At 42.7% G+C, this 21,795-nt stretch overlaps 1 protein-coding gene across 2 annotated transcripts in view; it reads left to right on the top strand.

The window, feature by feature from the left end:
- The window catches only part of ARIH1 (ariadne RBR E3 ubiquitin protein ligase 1), a 117,695-nt gene that overhangs the window by 38,454 nt on the left and 57,446 nt on the right, over positions 1-21,795 (top strand). For both annotated transcript variants that reach the window (XM_075132927.1, XM_048867870.2), the window contains exon 2: positions 3,859-3,926. In XM_075132927.1, coding sequence (XP_074989028.1) covers positions 3,859-3,926 — 68 coding nt within the window. The remainder of the gene's footprint in view (positions 1-3,858; positions 3,927-21,795) is intronic.

The following is a 21,795-nucleotide window of genomic DNA, read 5'->3' as shown; positions in this document are numbered from 1 at the left end:
ATCAGCTCAAATCCCAAAAGGGCACTGTCCCAGGGTGTGGCCCTTTCAAGGGAATTAGGGACCAGTCTTTCTGTCATGGGCTCTGTTAAGGGGAATGAGCCAATCCAGACCCACCCAGGTGACTGGATAACATTTAACTCATTAAGGAACACCTGGGCCTAATAAAGGCTTACAAGGGTTGTCAGAAATCTCCACAATGCAGAGGGGAAGCCCTGGGAAAAGGAACTTTTCAGGGGATCTTTTAGAGAGCTCATCAGAAAAAGGGAACCTAGGAAAGGTACTCCTGCAGTTAGCAGGTTCCAAAAGGGCTACAAGCGACAAAGCCTTAGGAAAGCCTAGTCCCAATAACAGGATCTTGCCAGACAGTAGCAAGAGGCCGAGATCGCTGGGGAACTACATGCTGCTCCAGAGAAGAGCTGCATCAGCTTGACCTCTGCAAGGATCCTGAGTCCACAAAAGGAACTCTTCCCAAGGTGACGGCAGGAGACCTTACTCCAGAAGAGGGTCCCAGGTTTAGGGCATTCGTGGTGAAGAGCCTGGCTAGAGGACTCATGTGGAGAAGACTGACTGATAGTAACTTTCCAGCCTCCCCCACCCCCTCCCAGCTAGGATGCAGGGAGTGAAGGCTTGATTGCATGTCTGTTTGGCCTTTGATTAAATAAACTGCACCGCTGAAGGGGCACCGCTAGCTGTATACAAGTCTCACTGAATTTACTGATAGCCCACAAGGGGAAACTAAGGCAGGGACACATTAACTGCTCCACACTGGGCTGCTGGGAGAACATAAGAACGGCCATACTGGGTCAGATCAGTGGTCCCTCTAGCCCAGTATCCTGTCTTCTGACAGTGGCCAGTGCTAGATGCTTCAGAGGGAATGAACAGACCAGAGCAATTTATTGAGTGATCCATCCCATCATCCAGTCCTGGTTTCTGGCAGTCCAGGGTTTAGGGACATGGAGAGCATGGGGTTGCATCCCTGACCATCTTCACTAATAGCTGTTTGTGGATCTATCCTCCATGAACTTATCAAATTGTGTTTTGAATGCAGTTATACTTTTGGCCTTCACAACTTCCCCTGGCAACTAGTTCGACAGGTTGACTGTATTGTGTGAAGAAATACTTCCTTGTGTTGGGTGACCCCTGGTTCTTGTGTTATGTGAAGGGGTAAATAACATTTCCTTAGTCGCTTTCTCCAAACCAGTCATGGTTTTGTAGACTTCTATCATATCCCTCTTAGTCATCTCTTTTCCAAGCTGAACAGTCACAGGCTTTTAAATCTCTCATATGGAAGATGTTCTGTACCCCTCATCATTTTTGTTGCCCTTCTCTGCACCTTTTCCAATTCTAATATCTTTTTTTGAGATGGGGCAACTAAAACTTCATGCAGTAATCCGTGGTATGCCCATACTTTGATCTATATAGTGGCATTATGATATTTACTGTAGTCTTATCTATCCCTTTCCTAATGGTTCCTAACGTTCTGTTGGCTTTTTGACTGCTGCTGCACATTGAGTGGATGGATAGTTCTCTGAAAACATGATTTTTTTTTCAAGATATTGACACGTACCAGCTAATTTAGACCCCATCATTTTGTATGTATATTTGCAATTGTTTTCCAATGTGTATTACTTTGCATTTATCAACATTGAATTTCATCTGCCATTTGTTGCCTAGTCACCCAGTTTTGTGAAGATCCCTTTGTAACTCTTCGCAGTATGCTTTGTAATTCTGTCATGTGCCAAAGTTGGCAGCTCACTGTTTACCCCCTTTTCCAGATCATTTATGAATATGTTAAACAGCAGTGGTCCCTGCACAGATCCTTGGGGGACCCTGCTATTTCTGTACTGTGAAAACTGACCATTTATTCTTACCCTTTCTTTCTTGGCTTTTAACCAGTTACTGGTCTGAGAGGACCTTGCCTCTCATCTGATGACTCCTTACTTTGCTTAAGAGCCTTTGGTAAAGGACTTTGTCCAAGGCTTTCTGAAAGTCCAGATACACTATATCCACTGGATTCTATTTATTCACAGACCTCAAAGAATTCTAATAGATTGGTGAGACATGATTTCCCTTTACAAAAGGCCATGTTGACTCTGGTGTGCAGCACAATGCCAGTGTTGACACAGATGCTCTGAGGGCAAGCACTTACGCTGTAACAGGCTCTATTTTAGTATTCAGTTTAGTTACTACAGGAAATGTTTATGGTTATATTAGACATAATTATGTGATTATCTACAATCTGTTCAATACTTGCACCACTTCAGTGGCTTTTCCTGTCATTCCCATCCACTGAGTAATGGATCTTAACCCACTTTGATTTTGCTTGCACTAAACGGAAAACATCTGTGGGATGTTAATATAACTGTGTTGTCTAGAGCTTCCTGAAGAAACATGATTGGGTTGTTGTGAGTTTATATACCTAGGGTCATAGAATCATAGAATGTCAGGGTTGGAAGGGACCTCAGGAGGTCATTTAGTCCAACCTCCTATTTTTGCCCCAGGTCCCAAATGGCCCCCTCAAGGATTGAGCTCACAACCCTGGGTTTAGCAGGCCAATGCTCAAACCACTGAGCTATCCCTCCCCCCTCTGAGTTGATCATGTGAGAAGGGAAGTGTAACAAGATAATGAGTCTTGTCCTTTCTGTAACAGCCAAGGTATGCTTTCAGATGCCTGGTGGATGGTGGATCCTGGTCTGTAGGATATCATTAAATTACAAATCATACGTGATGGGGACCACATCCTTAAAGAAATGGCTCCCAAACCCCTCTTCTGGCCTTCAAACTATCTTCCAACCTTGCCAAGTTCATCAGAAATAAGCTCCACATAAATCAGGACCTACCAACTCAAAGTGATACCAGACCCTGCCATAATACATGCAAAGCCTGCAGACATATCTCCACTGCTGTGATGAACAATACCTGCCACAACATACTTTAAGATCCCTGGGTCCTACCCATGCCTATTACAACATGTTGTGTACCTCATACAGTGCACTAAATGCTCCATAACTGTGTGGGTGAAATCAATCATTATGCTCAAATGAACATTCTCAGGAAAATGCTAAAAGACAAAAACACTGTCTCATCTGTGGGTGAACACTTTTTACACACTCCACCTCTAACTTCTCAGTCCTCATTGTCAAAGGAAACGTGCACACCGCCTTCAAAAGACAAGCTTGGGAGCTTTAATTCAAACTTTGCTAGATACTAAAGATCATGGTCTTAACACTGGATGTATGGCTTATTACAACAGTCTATAACCCACTATCCCCATTTTTTTGTGCTGTGACTTGCAGGGGTGTTAACAGGCCACTTCACCTTGATTGGTTCCTTAGAATGTGTTAACTCCTCAGGCTAAACACCTTGTTCCACCTTGTATTTAGCTGTGACTCTTGAGTACCTTTCCCAGACCTGAAGAAGAGCTCTGTGTAGCTTGTAAGCTTGTCTTTCAGCAACAGAAGTTGATCCAATAAAAGATACTACCTAACCTGCCTTGTCTCTTTAGTGATACGCAGTAGACCTGAAGTTAACTGCTGTGGTGACTTATACGGAGCATTGAGTCTACAACAGTTTTTTTTCCATTTTGCTTAAATGAATTTCTTAGGGTAGCACTTACGAAAAATGCTTTTATTCAAACAAATGTTAAGCCTATTTAATTTTTCAAATGTGCTTGTCTACTTGGACTAATAGTTCATTCAGTGTGGAGATAATGTGGACAGTACAACTTGTCAATAAACATTTAGTATCCTTGGCCTCCATGTTTGCTTGTCAAGAGCCTCATTCAGGTCCCTGATCACCAATGGACTGAGATAAGAGTTTGCTGTTTGTTGTACATTATTTTGTTTTCTCTTTCTTTAGAATCCGGCAACTATCACCAGAATACTACTTAGCCATTTCAACTGGGATAAAGAGAAGCTGATGGAAAGGTAAGTAGCCACCTTTTTGGTAGACCCTAGACACTTTTCACTTGAAACCCATAAGAAGTGGAGATAAAGTGGAGATTTTCGTATATGGAAAATCTATTATGTGAGGTAGAGGAAATGTTTCCTTTTTACATAGCAGTGCACACTAGCTATTGTTTTAGCACTGCTAATTTTCAGAAGCTAATGGGGAAAGTAAATACCCATGAGAAGTATACCTGCTTTTTTTGAGGGGGCATTTGTCGCTTGACTTTTCCATCCCCCAGTTCCCTTCCAGTTTCATGTGTATATGCTCTGGGAATTTTGTATTTCTGCAAGGATTCCAAATGCCCCTAAAATGGGGTGGGCAAACTATCGCCATTTTAAGCCAGCCCATGAGCTCCTGCTGGGGAGTGGGGTCTGCGGCTTGCCCCGCTCCGGCTGGAGAGCTGGGTCAGGGGCTGCACCACGCGGCCCTGCTCTGGCCAGGGCGCTGTGTCGGGGGCCGCACCGTGCGGCTCCTGGAAGCCATGCCATGGCCCCACTCTGGCTCCTAAGCACTCCAGTGGGAGCAGTAGGGGGGTGTCTGCGGATGGGGCAGTGTGCAGAGCTGCCTAGCCGCGCCTCCAGGTAGGAGCCGGAGAAGGGACATGCCACTGTTTCTGGGAGCCACTTGAGGAAAGCACCACTCAGAGCCTGCACCCCTGAGCCTCTCCCCACGCCCCAACCCTCTGCCCCAGCCCTGATTTCTCCTCCCCCCTCCCCCCCAGTCTCCAAACCCTCGGTCCCAGCCCAGAGTACCCTCCTACAGCCCAAACTCCTCATCCTCAGCCCCACCCCAGAGCCCGCACCCACAACCAAAGGCCCCCCCGCCCAATTTCATGAGCATTCATAGCCCACCATACAATTTCTATTCCCCTATGTGGCCCTCAGGCCAAAAAGTTTGCTGACCTCTTCCCTAAGAGAAGCAAGCACAAACACATTCCTGTTATCTTGCAGATACTTAGATTGGGTGCCTTCTGCATGTTATCCTTGCTTGTTCATCTTTTTTTTTGTGTCTAACATGTTGAGTCTTGGGTGGCCAGAAATAAACTCTGCATTAATCCTGCAGTGACTAAATTGCTCTTGACTGATACAGGGCATCAGTATATGTGTATGTGCTAGCCTGCCTTGTTTTCATCTTCTGGACACTGATTTTTTTTGTCTTGTCTTTTGGGGTTGTGGTTTGAATCTTGGGTTTTCTATGGAAAAGTATTTTGCTGCCACCTTTTTGATTTCTAGTCAATGTTGCCAGAACAAAATGTTTCTTCTGAAAACACAAATCTTTGTGTGTTCTGGAGTGAAAGAGTGCTTTGCTAGTTTGTGTTGTGGTGGTGTATTTTGCTGTATAACCTCTGAGCCCAACTCCAGCAGCTAGATTGGTAACACGGCCAAATATGATAGTCTCTGTAAAAGAATATGGGAGCCAAGAAAATCAGGGTTCTTATACAAGTTGATTAAACATAGGGATATCAGTCTAGAAACACTGGTTAGACGGCCGTGGTGGTTCTTTACCTTGACCTCCATGGCCTCGCTTATCTCCTCCTTGCTGATGTCAGAACTCCACTAATTCAGACAAGAAAACTGTAACTGCAGAGAGTGTGTGTGCATGTGCATTGCAGTACTATGGAGTCTTGTAGGATAACTGCTTTTTCTGTCCTGTATTGATTACAGGGGGATCTCTGGCCTATGAAGCTGTTTAGAATATGTAGTAATAGAGTGATCCATGGCCTGTTATATTGGGTACATGTGGAAACTATTTCTTTGGTATGTGTTGGGAGCATGTGGTCACTGATCAGTACAGGTTCAGTTAATTGGAGAAGTGATGGTGGTGGATGTCCATTCCACATAATGGAATAAGGCAGGATCTCATGTGGCCCATAATGGGGGTATGAAAGGGGTCTGACTTTAGCTAATTAGTGAGTGGGTTTGCAGTTCAGATGCTCTTATATAGCTTTGCTCCAGGATAGTAGAGGTCTGTAACAGTAGCTGAATCATATATGGTAGTCAAGGCTAAGGGGAAAAAGTTAAGGCTGGTATTAAAACCTTAGCCATTCCCAAAGTTTTGACATTGAGGTTTTCTGAACTACTGGTACATCTTTCTAGATTCCTGACTTTCAAATGTCTTAATATTTTGAGAGCTAATGTTGAAAATAACGGAAGGGTTTTTTGTTTTGGAAGAATGCACTCCTGTTGAAGTCACTTAACTTGCTGACTGCAAGCAGTAACATTTGGATTCTTCTACATAAAGCTGATGTCTCTTTCTGCAGTGTTATTTGTCTGAATTTCCCATGTTGAGTATTTATTTAAGCCAGGTCAAATTCTAATCTGGCTGCTGTCCTAGAGTTTTCACTTTGCAATAGTGGAACACGTAAATATGCTTGCTTAAGCATCAACCCTTTTTCTTGGCTTTCTCACTTACCACCTGTATACTGGCCAGTATAAAGTAGCATCAGTCTGAGAAAGGAAGACCACAAGTGAGATTTTAAGGGGACATTGCTGTTAAATTAGGCATTTTTTTAAAGAGGATTTTACAAACCCCAACAGAAAGCTTTTAAATACACATGTATACTTACAACCTCCTTGGGTAAATATCAACCTTGGGTAATGTCATTTATTGTTAAAATGCTTATTTTAACTCTAGGTTTTTCTGCAAAATTTGAAAACTACAACCATAAAACAAGCTCTGTAAAAGTGATCCTTGCCAGCCAATGCTAGTAAACAATATTAACGGCTTGCTAACAATATTTCCTACTACAGCAAGGGTGTTAAAACAATTCCTCCCAAGCCACTATTGATGCCGCCAACCCTCTCTTCCCAGAAAAGCCCACAGCAAAGCTTTGTAGCACTCCCCTGAAGCTCAGATGTGTGAAACCAAGGAGCGGGTGGTTGCGAGAAAGTTTGTATTCATTCTTCATAGAGAACACCCAGCTGAACACCTCTTTTTATACCAAGGGACTAGCTTGAGCACTTCTGATGACTTGAGCTGCTGTTGTATAATATAGTGGTGAGGAGATAGTCATTTGAGCATTCAGGGGTTTAAATTTAATTCTGCCTCAGTGAGTTGGTGGCAGAGCTGGAAATGAGCCCAGAGTCCCAAAACCCATCTTCTGCTCTTATCCTTCTATTTCAGTGAGCGGTTTCTATTTAAAAGAATGTGGCCACCTACTTAATATAGGTTTCAGAGGAACAGCCGTGTTAGTCTGTATTCGCAAAAAGAAAAGGAGTACTTGTGGCACCTTAGAGACTAACCAATTTATTTGAGCATGAGCTCACGAAAGCTCATGCTCAAATAAATTGGTTAGTCTCTAAGGTGCCACAAGTACTCCTTTTCTTTCTACTTAATATAGATATGGTTAGATATGGTAGTCTTACAAAACCAAATGCATATTTTAAAGTCTTGTTTAGCTTAAATATTCTCTGGCAAGTGTTAACTTGGCATTGTGCTAGTGTAGGTGATACTGAAAATGACTAGTGTTTTCCTTGTCTGAGGAGAGTGGAATCCAGAAGTCAGCCAACAAACGGAAAATAAATTGTTAAAATGTTTCCTTAGCACTATACCTTTTTTTTAAAGAAAGTAACTTTTGACCACACACTGTCCACTTAAACATCCCCCTCTGCAGTGTTGGGGAGTCAGACAGAACAATGTTTGTAGCACTTATTGGTTCTTAATATTATCAAAATTGGGTGCCTAATATAAAGTGCATAAATAAGAAGCTTGATTTTTTTCATAGATACTAAGTACCCACATATCCTGTTGCCTGCCTTCACTGGTATAAAACACTTCCTCTTAAATTATAAGAAGTCAGTAACATGGGTGAAAGCTATCATGATATAGTCTTTTCTCAGAACATGGAGATCTCTCTCTCCCTTGGCACATTTTGCAATTGTCATGCACATTTTATATTGAACAGGTTAATTTTTATACCTTTGTGATGACACTTCCGGTGTGGCATTATGTAGAGTCCAAATCATGGTCTGTGAGTTTCTCTTATACTCAGAGCAGATTCTGTATAGTGATATTAGCAAGACATTTAGTCGAGAAACAATTTTATCCAGTGACTAAGCATCCATTGTCCTCCATGTGTGTCTGAAAGCAAAATTTGTGCTTGGAAAGGATCGCTGGAGGATTGAGGCTTGCATGGAAGTAATATTAGATAGCAGCAGTTAACATTTGATGCCCAACATGCTGCACAACTCCAGGAGAACAAAAAATGCTCAAGTATTGCTATTTCCCTCTCTTGATCTCAATGATTTATGTTATTGTCATTGCAGTTGGCAGGATGCTGGTGCTTAAATTTCCCCAAAGCTTGAACATGCCTCTGAATGCATAAACGTTACCAGTTAGTTTGTGACAGGAAAATATCATATAGAGAATAAGGGTGTATATTTTTGGAAAAGACAGAAATGTGCTTGGAACTGAAGTTTTGCTACCTTCCATAATTTACTCTTATGTAGCAGCTCATAGCTGTGGCATCTGAATCCCTTCACTGCTGAGCATATCAGAAAGATGAATCTAGGATTTTTCCATTGAAGTGTCTTCTAAATGTTTACTTTCCATGATCAGATGTGGTAGTCTTCAGCTTATGGAGTAGTATGTTGTTTTTCTAATATTTCTACTTCTGAAGATGAGTTGGCATGGGATCAAGACTACCAGACACCAGCTCTCAGGATCCTAAACCCTCTTCCTTCCAGCCCTTGGCTCAACCTCTCTTCAAAGTTTTAATGGTCAGCCTGAGTTAGTCCACCTGTACATGTGTGAAGTTTATTAAGTGAACTTTTCATGACTTTTCATATCTTTCTAGCCACTGACCTGACATCCCTTCTTTGAATACTGAAAAAGGGTATACTTGTTACATAGTCTTCAAGCTCAGCACTGGTCTGAAAATGACTGGTAAAATGGTATTGTGTGGGGTGCTATGTTCATGTCTCAATGATTTTTATGGCAAAAGCTTGTGGTGGACAAGGAAAAATCACTGTTTACCTACTATATAAACTCAGCCTGGGATGTGAAAGTCGGGCTCGGTTTTGTCCTCATACATCACCAGCAACGAACATGGTCTTTTTCCCAGGATAGGGAATGTAGGTCCGTTATCTTAAGGCTTGTCTTTAACTTCAATAGTGCTGCTAGCCTCCTCCTGTTCATACACACACATCTCTTGCTTGAGTTAGCTCCTGCTTTCAGCTCCAGCTGTCTGGTCAGTTGCAGGGTGGGTTGAAGTTGAGTGCTGCTGATGCTCAAGTTAGTAATGCAATGGGATGCAACAGCACATCTGCTAACCCGATCACTCTGTGTAGTTCTAGTGGTATTTTTTTAGTGTCTGCTCTCACTTGAGCTAGCTAGGCTAGGCTAGCTTGAATGTAGTAACTCAACCCATCTGTTGCAGTGAAGGCAAACGCTAGTGATATTTTTTCCTCCAGCAGAAAACTGTGTGATTCAGTACTTCATTCTTTATTTAACCCCAAAGCATAGTAGCAAATAGTGTGGTGACAGTAGACTTAGCCTCAGTGCCAGTTAGTGCCTCATACCAGGAGTTTTGAGTCATGACAATGAAAGAAGAATGAATTGTTTGGATTTTCTTCAATTCTCTGTCAAAGGCCAATCTAGTGTCCAGCAGAAAAATCTAGTTAGTTTAATGGGTTTGTGGAAGCTGCCCTCAGAGATTCTACAGTATGTATTAATGATAGCACTGTCAAATTTGGCCCAACTTTTTTGTAAAGATGAGCTTTTAAAATACCTAGTTCCAGTTGAAGTGCTTCCATGAGATTTACAAATTCCAATGAAAGTACTTTAAACGTAAATGCCCCTATTATGTTTGCAATACAAATATTGTGACGATACATGAGAATACATCACGCCTATAAAGGTCATCGGCATGTACTTCTACAGAGCCATAGTCCTTAACACAATTGAGTCCGTTAAGGGCTTCAGGGAAGGCTGACTATAGTATTCAAATCCTTGCTTTGACACTTTATAGAAATGGTTGCCTTGGTTTGCCACCGTAGAAATCAAAATATGATTAAGACAATGATCTTCAACCTCTTCAGTATTAAGGCTTCATGTTACAACAAAGTGTTAGGGTCCTCCATCTAACCATTTAAAAAAAAGGAAGATGGTTGCAATCTGCTTGGACCTGTTTGACAACCTATGGGATAGCCCACAGGCCCATTGCCCGCTTTGATTTATCTTAATCAGTAAGTCACTTGTGCCCTTTCCTTGAATTCCAAGGTGTCAAACAGCTTGAATTTCCAGAACCTCTGGCAAACGGGTAAATATCTGAAATTGTACAGAATCGGGTCGGGGAACGGGGTGTCCTGTTGTGTCGTCTGGTAAGATATCCGAGGAAAGTGACGTGGCTGTAGGGGCACCCAGATGGGATCTCCTGCATCCCCCCATTCTTGGTTGCAGAAAAGTCAGGTTGGGCTGAGGGAAGGGATAATGTATTAACTCCTTACCCACAGTGCCCAAAGAAAGCGGAAATCTGGGTGGCTTGATGGTTGATCTTTTAGGGTGGTTCGTAGGTGACTGCGTCAGAACCCGTCTTCTCTGGCCCATAAAAGTAAGGAGCCTCTGGGGGCAGGCATAGTTGACTCAGTGAAAGATGTGTTGGCTGTATGTAGTAGATAAGCTGTGGCATTGCATGTTTACTGTACTCTGCACGCAGCAGATAGCAGTTGCGGCCACGATCTCCTCCTATAACCTTGCATCAACTATTGAGATTTTCAGGAGTATGTAGATCTAATTTTTCTAGATTTCAAACCTTTAAAATGTTTTAATGTCTTTGAAGCTTAACCTTAACAAGGAATTCTTGGATTTGTAATATTTGTTTTGGAAGTAATTCCAGTGTCCATGTAATGCATTTTACTTCCAATTATTGATACTCTGAATTTTAACTTCATGTTAATACAGCTATTGTCTGGGAATGTTATAAGATTGTCAAAGGCACACATGACAGTTAGGCACTTAATTCCTTTTGAAAGTCATTGGTAGTGGGCACCTACTCTCTCCCCCTTAATCACTTGAAATCTGTGTCATTTAAAAAAAAAAACTGTCTGCTGGAACAACTAATACCCATTGAGATAATTTTCCAAATGCCTCTGGCATGTTTCCATATTACAGTAAAACCTCTTTTATCCGACACTTCACCAACCGGCAAGCTCTATAAACCAGCATTTCTGCTCTGCACTGAAAGTCCGGTTGGTGTGGGACTGGCAGGGGGCTGAGGCGTAGGAGGGGCTGCGGGGCATGCTCTGGGAGGGAGTTTGGGTTTGGGAGGGGATAGGGGGTTGGGACACAGGAGTGGCTTGGGATGCCAGATGGGGGGGGTTACTCACCTCTGGCAGCTCCCCATCCCTGCTGTTGCTGGCGGAGGTGTGGCCAGGCGGCTCTGCAGGCATGCTGTCGTCTCCCCACCCCCCCGAGCGCTGACCACGGTCAATAGGAGCTGTGGTGGGCAGCGTCTGCAGACGGAGGCAGCCTGCTCCACTAGGAGCAGCAGGGGCGGGGAGCCACTGAAGGTGAGCAACCCCTCCCTCCCCCCAATCTGGCACCCCGAGCCTACGCCTCAAGGCCCATCTCAGATCCAAACTTCCTCCCAGAGCCTGTTTCCCACAGCCCCTCCCATGCGCCTGCCCCGCACCTCTCCCACACTCAAAACCCCTCCCTCTGAGTTAACCAGCATTTTTAATTTACTGGTACTGCCCTGTTCCCCCAGCATGCCAGTTAAAAAAGCTTTTACGGTACTCGGATCTCCAGTCTAAGTACAGAATTTTGTTACATGGAAGAAAATACCTTTGAATGTAAAACTTGTCATGTGCAATTGTGATCAGAATGACTGTTTACTAAAGATTAGTTGAAACGGGAACTTGAAAATGCATTCACACTATCATCTGCTAATAAGTCCCATTAAATCAGGGAAGTTGCTTAATAGCATGTGAGTTCTGAGAGTGAGCCTTGTTGTTACTAAGGGGATCATAGATTCATAGAAGATTAGGGTTGGAAGAGACATCAGGTCGGCATCTGGTCCAACCCCCTGCTCAAAGCAGGACCAACCCCAACTAAATCATCCCAGCCAGGGCTTTGTCAAGCTGGGCCTTAAAAACCTCTAAGGATGGAGATTCCCTACTTCCCGAGGTAACCCATTCTAGTGCTTCACCACCCTCCTAGTGAAGTAGTTTTTCTTAATATAAAATAGTTTTTCCTAATAGTGTCCTTGAACCTCATATAGACTAGACGGGCAACAAGAATGTCTTAGTTAAAAGATGGACTCCCTAATGTCTGTACTCCCCAGTGAGCATAATTCTATCGTGTGAAGAATGGACTTGATTTAAATTCTCTAGTTCTAAAACTAGATATTAAAACCATGATTCAGTGCTGGATAGCTGATATCCTACATACTCATAAGTGGGAATTAATTTACTATATTTGTGGACGCTTACCCAAATTAGAATTCATATAATTCCATTGCACAGGAATCTGGCTCTGATAGTTGTTAATGCAAAAACTTAAAATACAACATTGTAATAAACAGCGTTACAACTTTGTAAGAAACACTCAATTGGAGACACTACATAGGACTCAAGTTACTACTTTGTGTCAGACTGTTTCTACTCAGATTTTCAGAGCTTGAGAAATGACTAAATGCCCTAGCCTGAAGGTCTTTCATACAAATTTGTCTGATACGTTGCTATTTACAGTGGAATGTAAATTGTGCTGTTCTTCCGGGATTGACATTATCTTCTGTTCTAGTTACGTTTCTGCAACAAGCAAAAATGTCATTAAAATAAATGGATATCATTGAATGCGTACAGGGAGCAGATCTTTCAGTAAGCAGGTGCTGTTTTTACATAGTCACTTTCCAGAGTGAGAGACTCACAAATACAGTAATCCTGTACTAGGAAAATGTGGTTTTCAAAAACGCTGACCTGGATATCCAAACTGTCTACCAAATCCTTTTGTAGTGATAAACACCCATTTTTTCATGGTTTGTGTGTGTAAAAACATCTTCTGCATTTTCTACAGTATGCATCCGATGAAGTGAGCTGTAGCTCACGAAAGCTTATGCTCAAATAAATTGGTTAGTCTCTAAGGTGCCACAAGTACTCCTTTTCTTTTTACCAAATCCTTGTAACTAATTGCCGTGTTATACATCTTCGTTGTCTGTTTGCATATTTCTGTAATTCTCTTCACGCAGCATCCAAGAGTATTTAAATAGTCACATCAGTTTCTTCAAAATGATGTGGCTAAAAGTCTTGCAGCAGGAAATAGGTGGAATAAAAATTGCATTTATTTTGAGCCTTCCAGATCCCAGCATAGCTGAGAGTGAGCTGAACTGTACTACTTGTGCATCAGAATTGTTTACAAAGCTCCAATTAAAGGGGTAGTTAGTTACTCACCCAAATCCTCTGAAACCTAATTGGGTGCACAACTGTCAGAGCAAATTCTGGCCTACAGAATCTCCCTTCTGTCAATCCCACCAGTGCATGATTTTGACTCCGGTAGGCTCCTTTTGGCAGTGCTAAATCCCTGACCCTTTTTTTGAGGATCAAGTATTACCAAAATGCTTGAAACGGATTTGAAGAAAGTTGAACATGTGACTTGTACTTGGAGGTATCTCAGTACTTCCAAATCTGCTCTGAAATTTGCCAAGGAATTCCAGTTTACTTGTGTGTCTGAGTGAGCTTTATCCCCAACCTTTAGTGTAATATGACGTGTTGAGGATCATTTTTAAACTTTTCACGTAACTGTGTAGTAACTGCTGTTGGCAAAAATTGAAAGGAAGGAGGGAGGGGAAATAGTTGCTCTGAAATTGTTACTAATTTGCCAGTTAGAGGAGGAAGACAACCACAGGTGAAAAGTAGTGGCTAGTGGTGAAAAGATGATGATCAATGGGACACAGTAATACCAAGGTACGAAACATATACAAATGACAGAGTAGGTCATACTGCTGGAGGAGTGGCACTACATATGAAAGAAAACAGTCAAATATAATAATAACCTTTAAATAAATCAAACTGTACCATTGAATCTCTATGAATAGAAATTCCATACTTGAATAATAGTACAGCAGTAGGAATATATTATGAACTACATGACCAGAATGGTGACGGTGACTGTGAAAAGCTAAAGTACATTAGAGAGGCTACGAAAACTGAAACCCCAGTAATAATAGGGTAGGGGTTTTCAGTTATCCCCATATTGACTGGGAACATGTCACTTTGAGATGGGATACAGAGATAAAATTTCTAGACACCATTAATGAGTACTTCTTGGACTAGCTAGTCCTGGAATCCACAAGGGGAGAGGCAATTCATGATTGAATTCTAAATGGCACACAGGATCTGGTCCAAGAGGTGAATATAACTGAACAGTTCAGTAATAAAGGATTTAATTTGGTCACGAAGGTGATGGAATCCATGACTTTAACAAACCTCTGACTTCCACATCATCCCCGGGTGGCGGGGCTCAGGCTGCAGGGCTGTGAACTTTAATAAAAATCCCTGTGCCAAATCTTAACCCTAGTGATCATAATGAAATTAAATTTTATATCCTTGTTGGGGGGGGAAATACCCATGAAACCCACCCAATAATATTTCCCTTAAAGGGACCTACACAAAAATGAAGAAAGTTGAACAGAAAAGGAATGGTTACAAGACTGAAATGCCTGCCAGTGGCATAGTAACATTTTTAAAATACCATAATAGAGGCTCAAACTTAAAGTATATCCCAAATAATAACAGTAATAAAAACAGAGGGCCAAAAATGCCACTACGACTAAACAGAGTAAAAGAGGTAGTTAGAGACAGATATCCATTAAAAATCAGATCCCACTGAGGAGAATATTAAGAAGCATAAATTCTGGCAAGTAGAGTATAAAAATGTAATTAGGCAGGCCAAAAGAGAATTCAAAGAGCAACTAGCAAAAGAAACAAAAACTAACAGCAAAAATATTAAGTACATCAGAAGCAGGAAGCCTGCCAAACAATTAGTGGGGCCACTGAACAATCGAGGTACTAAAGGAGCACTCAAGGAATACAAGGTTATTGCAGAGAAGCTAAACGAACTATCTGCTCTAGTCTTCACTGAAGAGGATGTGAGGGAGATTCTCACACCTGAGCCATTCTTTTTAGGTGACAAATCTGAGGAAACCATCCCAGCTTGAGGTTTTGGAACAAAGTGATCAATTGAACGGTTACTGAGTTCTGAAAGAACTCAAATATGGAATAGCCGAACTACTAACTGTGGTATGTAACCTACCACTTTAATCAGCTGCTGTACCAGATAATGGGAGGATAGTTAATATGACAGATTTTTTTTAAAGTTCCAGGAACTCTCATGACAATTATGGGTCAGTAAACCTAGCTTCAGTAGCAGGCAAATTGGTTGAAACTATGGTAAAGAACACAATTATCAGACACATATATGAACATGATATGTTGGGGGGGGGGGGGCGGAAGAGTCAGCACGGCTTTTGTAAATGGAAATCATGCCTCACCAGTCTATTAGAATTCTTTGAAGATGTCAACAAGCATGTGGACAAGGCTGAGCCAGTGGATATAGTGTACTTGGACTTTCAGAAAGCCTTTGACAAGGTCTCTCACCAAAGGCTGTTAAGCAAAGTAAGAATTCATGGGATAAGCGGGAAGGTTCTCTAATTGATCAGTAACTCATTAAAGGCTAGGAAACAAAAGGTAGGAATGAATGGTCCATTTTCACAGTGGAGAGAGGTTAAACAGTGATGTCCCCCAGGGACTGCGAAAAATTACAACGGGATCTCACAAAACTGGGTGGCTGGGCAACAAAATGGCAGATGAAATTCATTGTTGATAATTGCAAAATAATCTGTGTTGTAAATCTAGTTGGGAATATTTTTTCCAAAGTGATGGGGTCTAAATTAGCTGTTACCATTCAAGAAAGAGATCTTAGAGTCATTGTGGCTAGTTCTCTGAAAACATCCATTCAATGTGCAGCAGCAGTGGAAAAAAGCTAACAATCTTAGGAACAATTAGAAAAGGGATGTATAATAAGACAGAAAATATAATCCATGGTATGCACACACCTCGACTACTGTGTGCATTTCTGGTCGCCCCATCTCAAAAAAGATATATTAGAAATGGAAAAGGTGCAGAGAAGGGCAACGAAAATGACTGAGGGTACGGAACAGCTTCCATATGAGGAGAGATTAAAAAGACTGGGACTGTTCATCTTGGAAAAAGAGAATATCAAGGGAGAAGATGATAGAGGTCTATCAAATCATAAATGATGTGGAGAAAGTGAATAAGGAAGTGTTATTTACCCCTTCACATAACACAAGAAACGGGTCACTCAGTGAAATTAATAGGCAGCAGATTTAAAACCAACATAAAGTACTACTTCACTGTGTGTTGTATGAAGCTGTTGAACTTATTGTCGGGGGATGTGAAGGCCCAAAGTATAACTGGGTTCATAAAACATGTTCATCTATGTGTCTGATAATTCTATTCTTTACCATAGTTTCAGCCAATTTGCATGGTACTGAAGTTAGGTTTACTGGCCTGAATTGCCATGAGAGTCCCTGGAGCCTTTTTTTGTTTTAATTCAGTGTCATATAAACTATCCACCCATCATCTGGTACAGAGGCTGATTAAAGTGATAGGTTACATACCACAGTTTCATCACATCCGATGAAGTGAGCTGTAGCTCACGAAAGCTTATGCTCAAATAAATTTGTTAGTCTCTAAGGTGCCACAAGTACTCCTTTTCTTTATACCACAGTTATAGTTCTGCAGTTTCATATCTGAGTTCCTTCAGAACTCGGGTGAATACCATTTGGTCCTGGTGACTTATTACTGTATAATTTGAGTTTGTTCCAGAACCTCAGTCTGGGACAGTTCCTCTGATTTGTCACCTAAAAAGAATGGCATAGGTGTGGGAATCTTCCTCACTTCCTTTGTAGTGAAGATGGATGCAAAGTATTCATTTAATTTCTCCACAATGGCCTAGGCTTCTTTGTGTGTTCCTTTAGCACCTTGATTGTCCAGTGGCTCCATTGATTATTTGGTAAGCTTCCTGCTTCTGATGTACATGAAATTTTTTTCTGTTTTTTGTCTTTCGCTAGTTGCTCTTTGAATTCTTTTGGCCTGCCTAATACTTGACTTGCTAGTTGACTTGACGTTGATAAAATAAACAAATATAATGGGTATGCAATGAGTTTTTATTTATTAAAGCATTCTAGATTTTTTGGCTCCATATCTTTACTATATTTGAAGAGAATTACAAGCTGTGTGGTCTCTCAACTAACATCAAAGAACCGTGCCAAGCCCAATCTATTCTGTTCCCAAATTTACCACTTCCTACAGAATTCAGAAATTTTACATTCAGCTCTAATGCCTACGCTGTGTTTATCTGAGTCTGCAAACTGCTGCAAACAACTGCTGTAACAGATGTGAATTGTCCCCATTATCTTAATGGTATGTTAACTCATAACCCTAATGACATTTGAAATGTCAGCATGATTTAAATTGCTGACTGGTGTGGAGTAATGCCAAATTAATATGCTCATTTGTTGGGTGCAATGGAGGATATTGACATTGGAATAGTGGGGTAACAGTTGGCTGTTGGGATGGGGAAACTAGAAGTTCAGGTCTCCAGCCTGCCCTTAAAGGAGAGTGGGGGAGAGAGACATCCCCATCCTACTCCTAAAAGCCTCAATACCTTCTTGTGAGGGGACAGATCCCTAAAATATCTCCAGCACTTCCCCAGGGATCAAAAGCCTGTTCTCCAACACCACTGCTGGAATGCCATCTCACACAAGTGTAATTCATTAAAACTCCATTCTTAAATTTACCTGAATCTGTGGCACCACAGTGCTACAAATCAGAGTCCTTGCTGCAACATTTATGACCAGCTTGTAGGTAGGGTCCTCTGTAGTTTGCCTCAGGTACTCTACACACTGAGAAAATAGCTTAGCTGTATTGTATTGTTATAGGTGATACTACATTGGGGACATGGAATAAATGAGCCCTAAGAGGACGCTTCTGACTTAGTTTTCTGAACAGTTTTCAAGAACATAAAAGGTTGTTACAAGGGGGAGGGAGAAAAATTATTGTTCTTAACCTCTGAGGATAGGACAAAAAGCAATGGGTTTAAATTGCAGCAAGGGCTGTTTAGGTTGGATATTAGGAAAAAATTCCTAACTGTCAGAGTGGTTAAGCACTGGAATAAATTGCCTAGGGAGGTTGTGGAATCTCCATCATTGGGGATTTTTAAGAGAGAGTTGGACAAACACCTGTCAGGGATGGTGTAGATCAGAGGCGGGCAAACTTTTTGGCCTGAGGGCTGCATAGGGTTTTGAAATTGTATGGAGGGCCGGTTAGGGCAGTCTTTGCCTCCCCAAACAGCCAGGCATGGTCTGCCCCTGACCCCCCCCCCCCACTTCTCTCCCCGACGGCCCCACTGGGACTTCTGCCCCATCCAATCCCCCCGTTCCTTGATGGCCCCCTGGGGACCCCTGCCCTATCCACCCCTCCACTCTTGGTCCCCTGGACCCCCCCCGTTGCCCCATCCAATCCCTCCCCTTCCTGACTGCCCCCCCTGGAACCCCTGCCCCATCCAACCACCCCTTCTCCCTGTCCCCTGACCACCCCTGACTGCCCACACCGGGACCCCTGCCCCCATTCAACCCACCGTTCCCTGACCCCCACCCCAAACTCCCCTGCTCTCTATCCAACCCCGCCCTGCTCCCCGCCCCCTTACCACTCTGCCTGGAGCACTGGTGGCTGGCAGCGCAGCCGTACCAGGACAGGCAGCTATGCCACATACCACAGCGGGTCAGGCCAGCCTCTGCAGCCCTGCTGCCCAGAGCATAGCTGCGGGGGTGGGGGGACAGCTTTCTGGGCCAGGAGCTCAGGGGCTGGGCCGGGCAGGACGGTCCCGCGGGCCGTAGGTTGCCCACCTCTGGTCTAGATAATACTTGAGTGCAAGGGACTGGACTAGATGACCTCTTGAGGTCCCTTCCAATTCTATGATTATACCATAAGAAGTTTGCTCATGTCCTTAGTATCTCTTCCTTTTGTGAATGTTTTGACATCCCTTTTGGGCTCATTGAATCAATTTTGGTTCTCATTTTACATCCTTTCTTTGTAATTAGAACTTGCAAATGATTCTGGCGCACAAGAAGCAGAATTCCTACCCTTAATGGTGGTAGAGAATAGAATTTCATTTACAAAATATTAATAGGCTTTTAATTTGGCGTGTAAAGCCTTTTAATACATGTACAGCTCGAGGAGAATTGCTGAAAACTCCTGGGCTCTAGAACAATTGAAGCAGCGTTAGCCCCACTTGACAGGAAGGAGAGGTTAGCTAGTTACTCTTCCGGCTGTCGTGAGAAGGCTTTTGTGTGAGAAGACTGTTTCTTTGCAGCAAGAACCTTGGACTGCCCAGTGAGAGGAGGCTTTGTAGTTCCCACTAGAGACCAGCATTCTGGTGCCTTGATTTGGGGCAAATTAAATAATGTGGTTTTTAAAGATTTTCTTTAACCATGACTGGTTCTCCACACACCTAGCTACATGGACAAATGTCTGCTGGGAATAGAATTAAGACAATCAAATCCAGTTCTACTGAATCACTATCCGATTTGTTAGTCTCTAAGGTGCCACAAGTCCTCCTTTTCTTTTTGCGGATACAGACTAACACGGCTGCTACTCTGAAACCTATCGGATGGTGGTAACTTTAGGGTAATCGCCACCTGGATTAGATTTAACTGTCTAACTTTTTTTGGGGGGGAAGAGCTGTCACAACAAATTGCCCTTCTTGTTCCCCCATGTTGAGCCATTTGCAATGAAATGAGTTTATCTGTCTGGCTTGGTGAGTCACCTGGAACTGCCACAGCCTCATGGAAGAACTTGTGATGTTTTGATGTGTTTTCAAAGTCAAATCCTCTTGCTGCTCTGTAATTCACAGAGAAGGGAATGATTATCTTCCTGAACTCTTCTGCCAAAGTGCTCTTCAACTTGCCAGCCTTGTGATGGAGGAGGCGAGGCGGGTAGCAGTGGCTGTGAGACTTGGTAGTAAAGTGGTGCTTTTTTTAAAAGGGAAGCGGGGTGGGGAATGAAGATGAAGAATGAATAATGGCAAACTGAAAATCACTCGTGGAAAATTTTTTCTCCTTTTGTTTTATTAGTGTATTTTAACCTGTCCCGAGCATGGAAGCCTCTCTGCTTGGGACACCACTTAGCTAATAAAACACTTCATGTTAGAATGTTGATGATGATTAGATACTCCTGAGGGACATTGTGCCAAAAATAATAATAAAAATAAATCTGCGCACAGTACTTTAAAATTCTGCAAATGTTATTTGTCATAATCATGCCAGTTTCAATTATTTTAGTAATTTATTTCCAAATACCTGTCAGCAAGTATGTGTGTCTGTAACAGTACAGACACACACAAATTCCCCCAGGAGTAGAGAGTTAAAGAAACCTCTATGGCAACCCAGTTCCTGTTTCTCTGCCCCCTTCCCCCCCCCCCCCCCGAGCCCAGTTGGGGGGCCAGATAACCTCTCCCCCCCCCCCCCGAGGCCACCTGTGGGCCCCCCCAGCCAATACACCTGAACCCCCTCCTCTCCAAAGCCCAACCATGAGGACCCCTAGCCCAGATACTTACACCCATTCCCTCATGCTCCCAGAGTCCAAGGATCTAGAAGGAGAAATAGCTTGATGCTCGGTCCCAGGCTTGGACTGATTTTCCTGCACACCGTCCTCTTTCCCTCAGGGCATGCTGGGAACTGCAGCTGCCAGGAACCCTCTTGCTCCCTCTCCCTTCCCCCAGCAGTGTCTTCTATGTGCCAGCTGGGCTCTGCCGAGTCCAGTCGCGGTTAGTAGCACTGCGGCCTATTTCTGTGGGGGAAAGGAAATTCTGCATGCACGTTAATTTTGGCAAAATTGTGCAGTGGCACAGAATTCCCCCAGGAATAATTTAGAGAGGAAAGAGGGTGTAGTTGTTAGGGTGCTGACCTACAACTTGGGAGACCTAGTTCATTTTCTGGTCCATCACAGGCAACTTACTTAGTGTTTGTGCCTCTTTTATCCATACCTCAGAGGTGTTGGGAGAATAAAATAATTAGACTAAGGCATTCTGATAGTAGAATAATGGGGGGCTATATAAATGCCATAGTTCATTTGTCACAGTTTTGATTTGAAGGCTTGAGAGACTTTCAACATTTGTCTCAAACTTAGCTCCCTGTAGAATTTTTTAGGAAGAATTCTGCTTCTTGTGCCCCAGAATTGTTTACAAGTTCTAATTACAGGGCCAGTTTCACTTAGGGAAACCCTCTGAAGGTAGTGAATTGCACAGGGGATTCTAAATTCTGAGCCAGATGCACTTGCTTTATTATATCAAGTAGCTCTCAGCTTCCCTGAGTTGATCTGATGGTGGTACTGTGACAGAGTAGGGTGCTGCAATCTGCCATCAGAAGTAAGCACAGTAACTTCCACAGTGGTATTAAACATCTAATATTTATCTGGAAAATTTAAATTGCAGTACAATCCTAAAATAGGAAGAGAGAACCTTTGCCTAATTCGTAACTAGCACTGGTCAGAACATTTATCAGATTTTGGCAAACAAATAACTTTGACAGGTTTGATATTTTTCTACCGGCTCTACCCACAGTTTCTTTACTTGCTGCAAACCTGAATGCCGGGTTAGGTCAGTGATGCAGGGAAATGGAGCGTACAAACTCTGCCTGAGACCTTGGGATGGATTTTGTCAGTAAAAGCTAAAGAGAAGTTACATGCTTGGGGCAGATCTACGTTACAAACTTGCATCAGGTAGCTGCAGCGCTTATGGTGAAGGCTGTCTAAGCCAACGGGAGACAGCTCT

The sequence above is a fragment of the Caretta caretta genome, chromosome 10 (assembly GCF_965140235.1).
Source record: "Caretta caretta isolate rCarCar2 chromosome 10, rCarCar1.hap1, whole genome shotgun sequence".
NCBI lineage: Eukaryota > Metazoa > Chordata > Testudines > Cheloniidae > Caretta > Caretta caretta.
The sequence above is the reverse complement of the archived record's forward strand: the minus strand, read 5'-3'. Positions and strand labels throughout refer to the sequence as shown.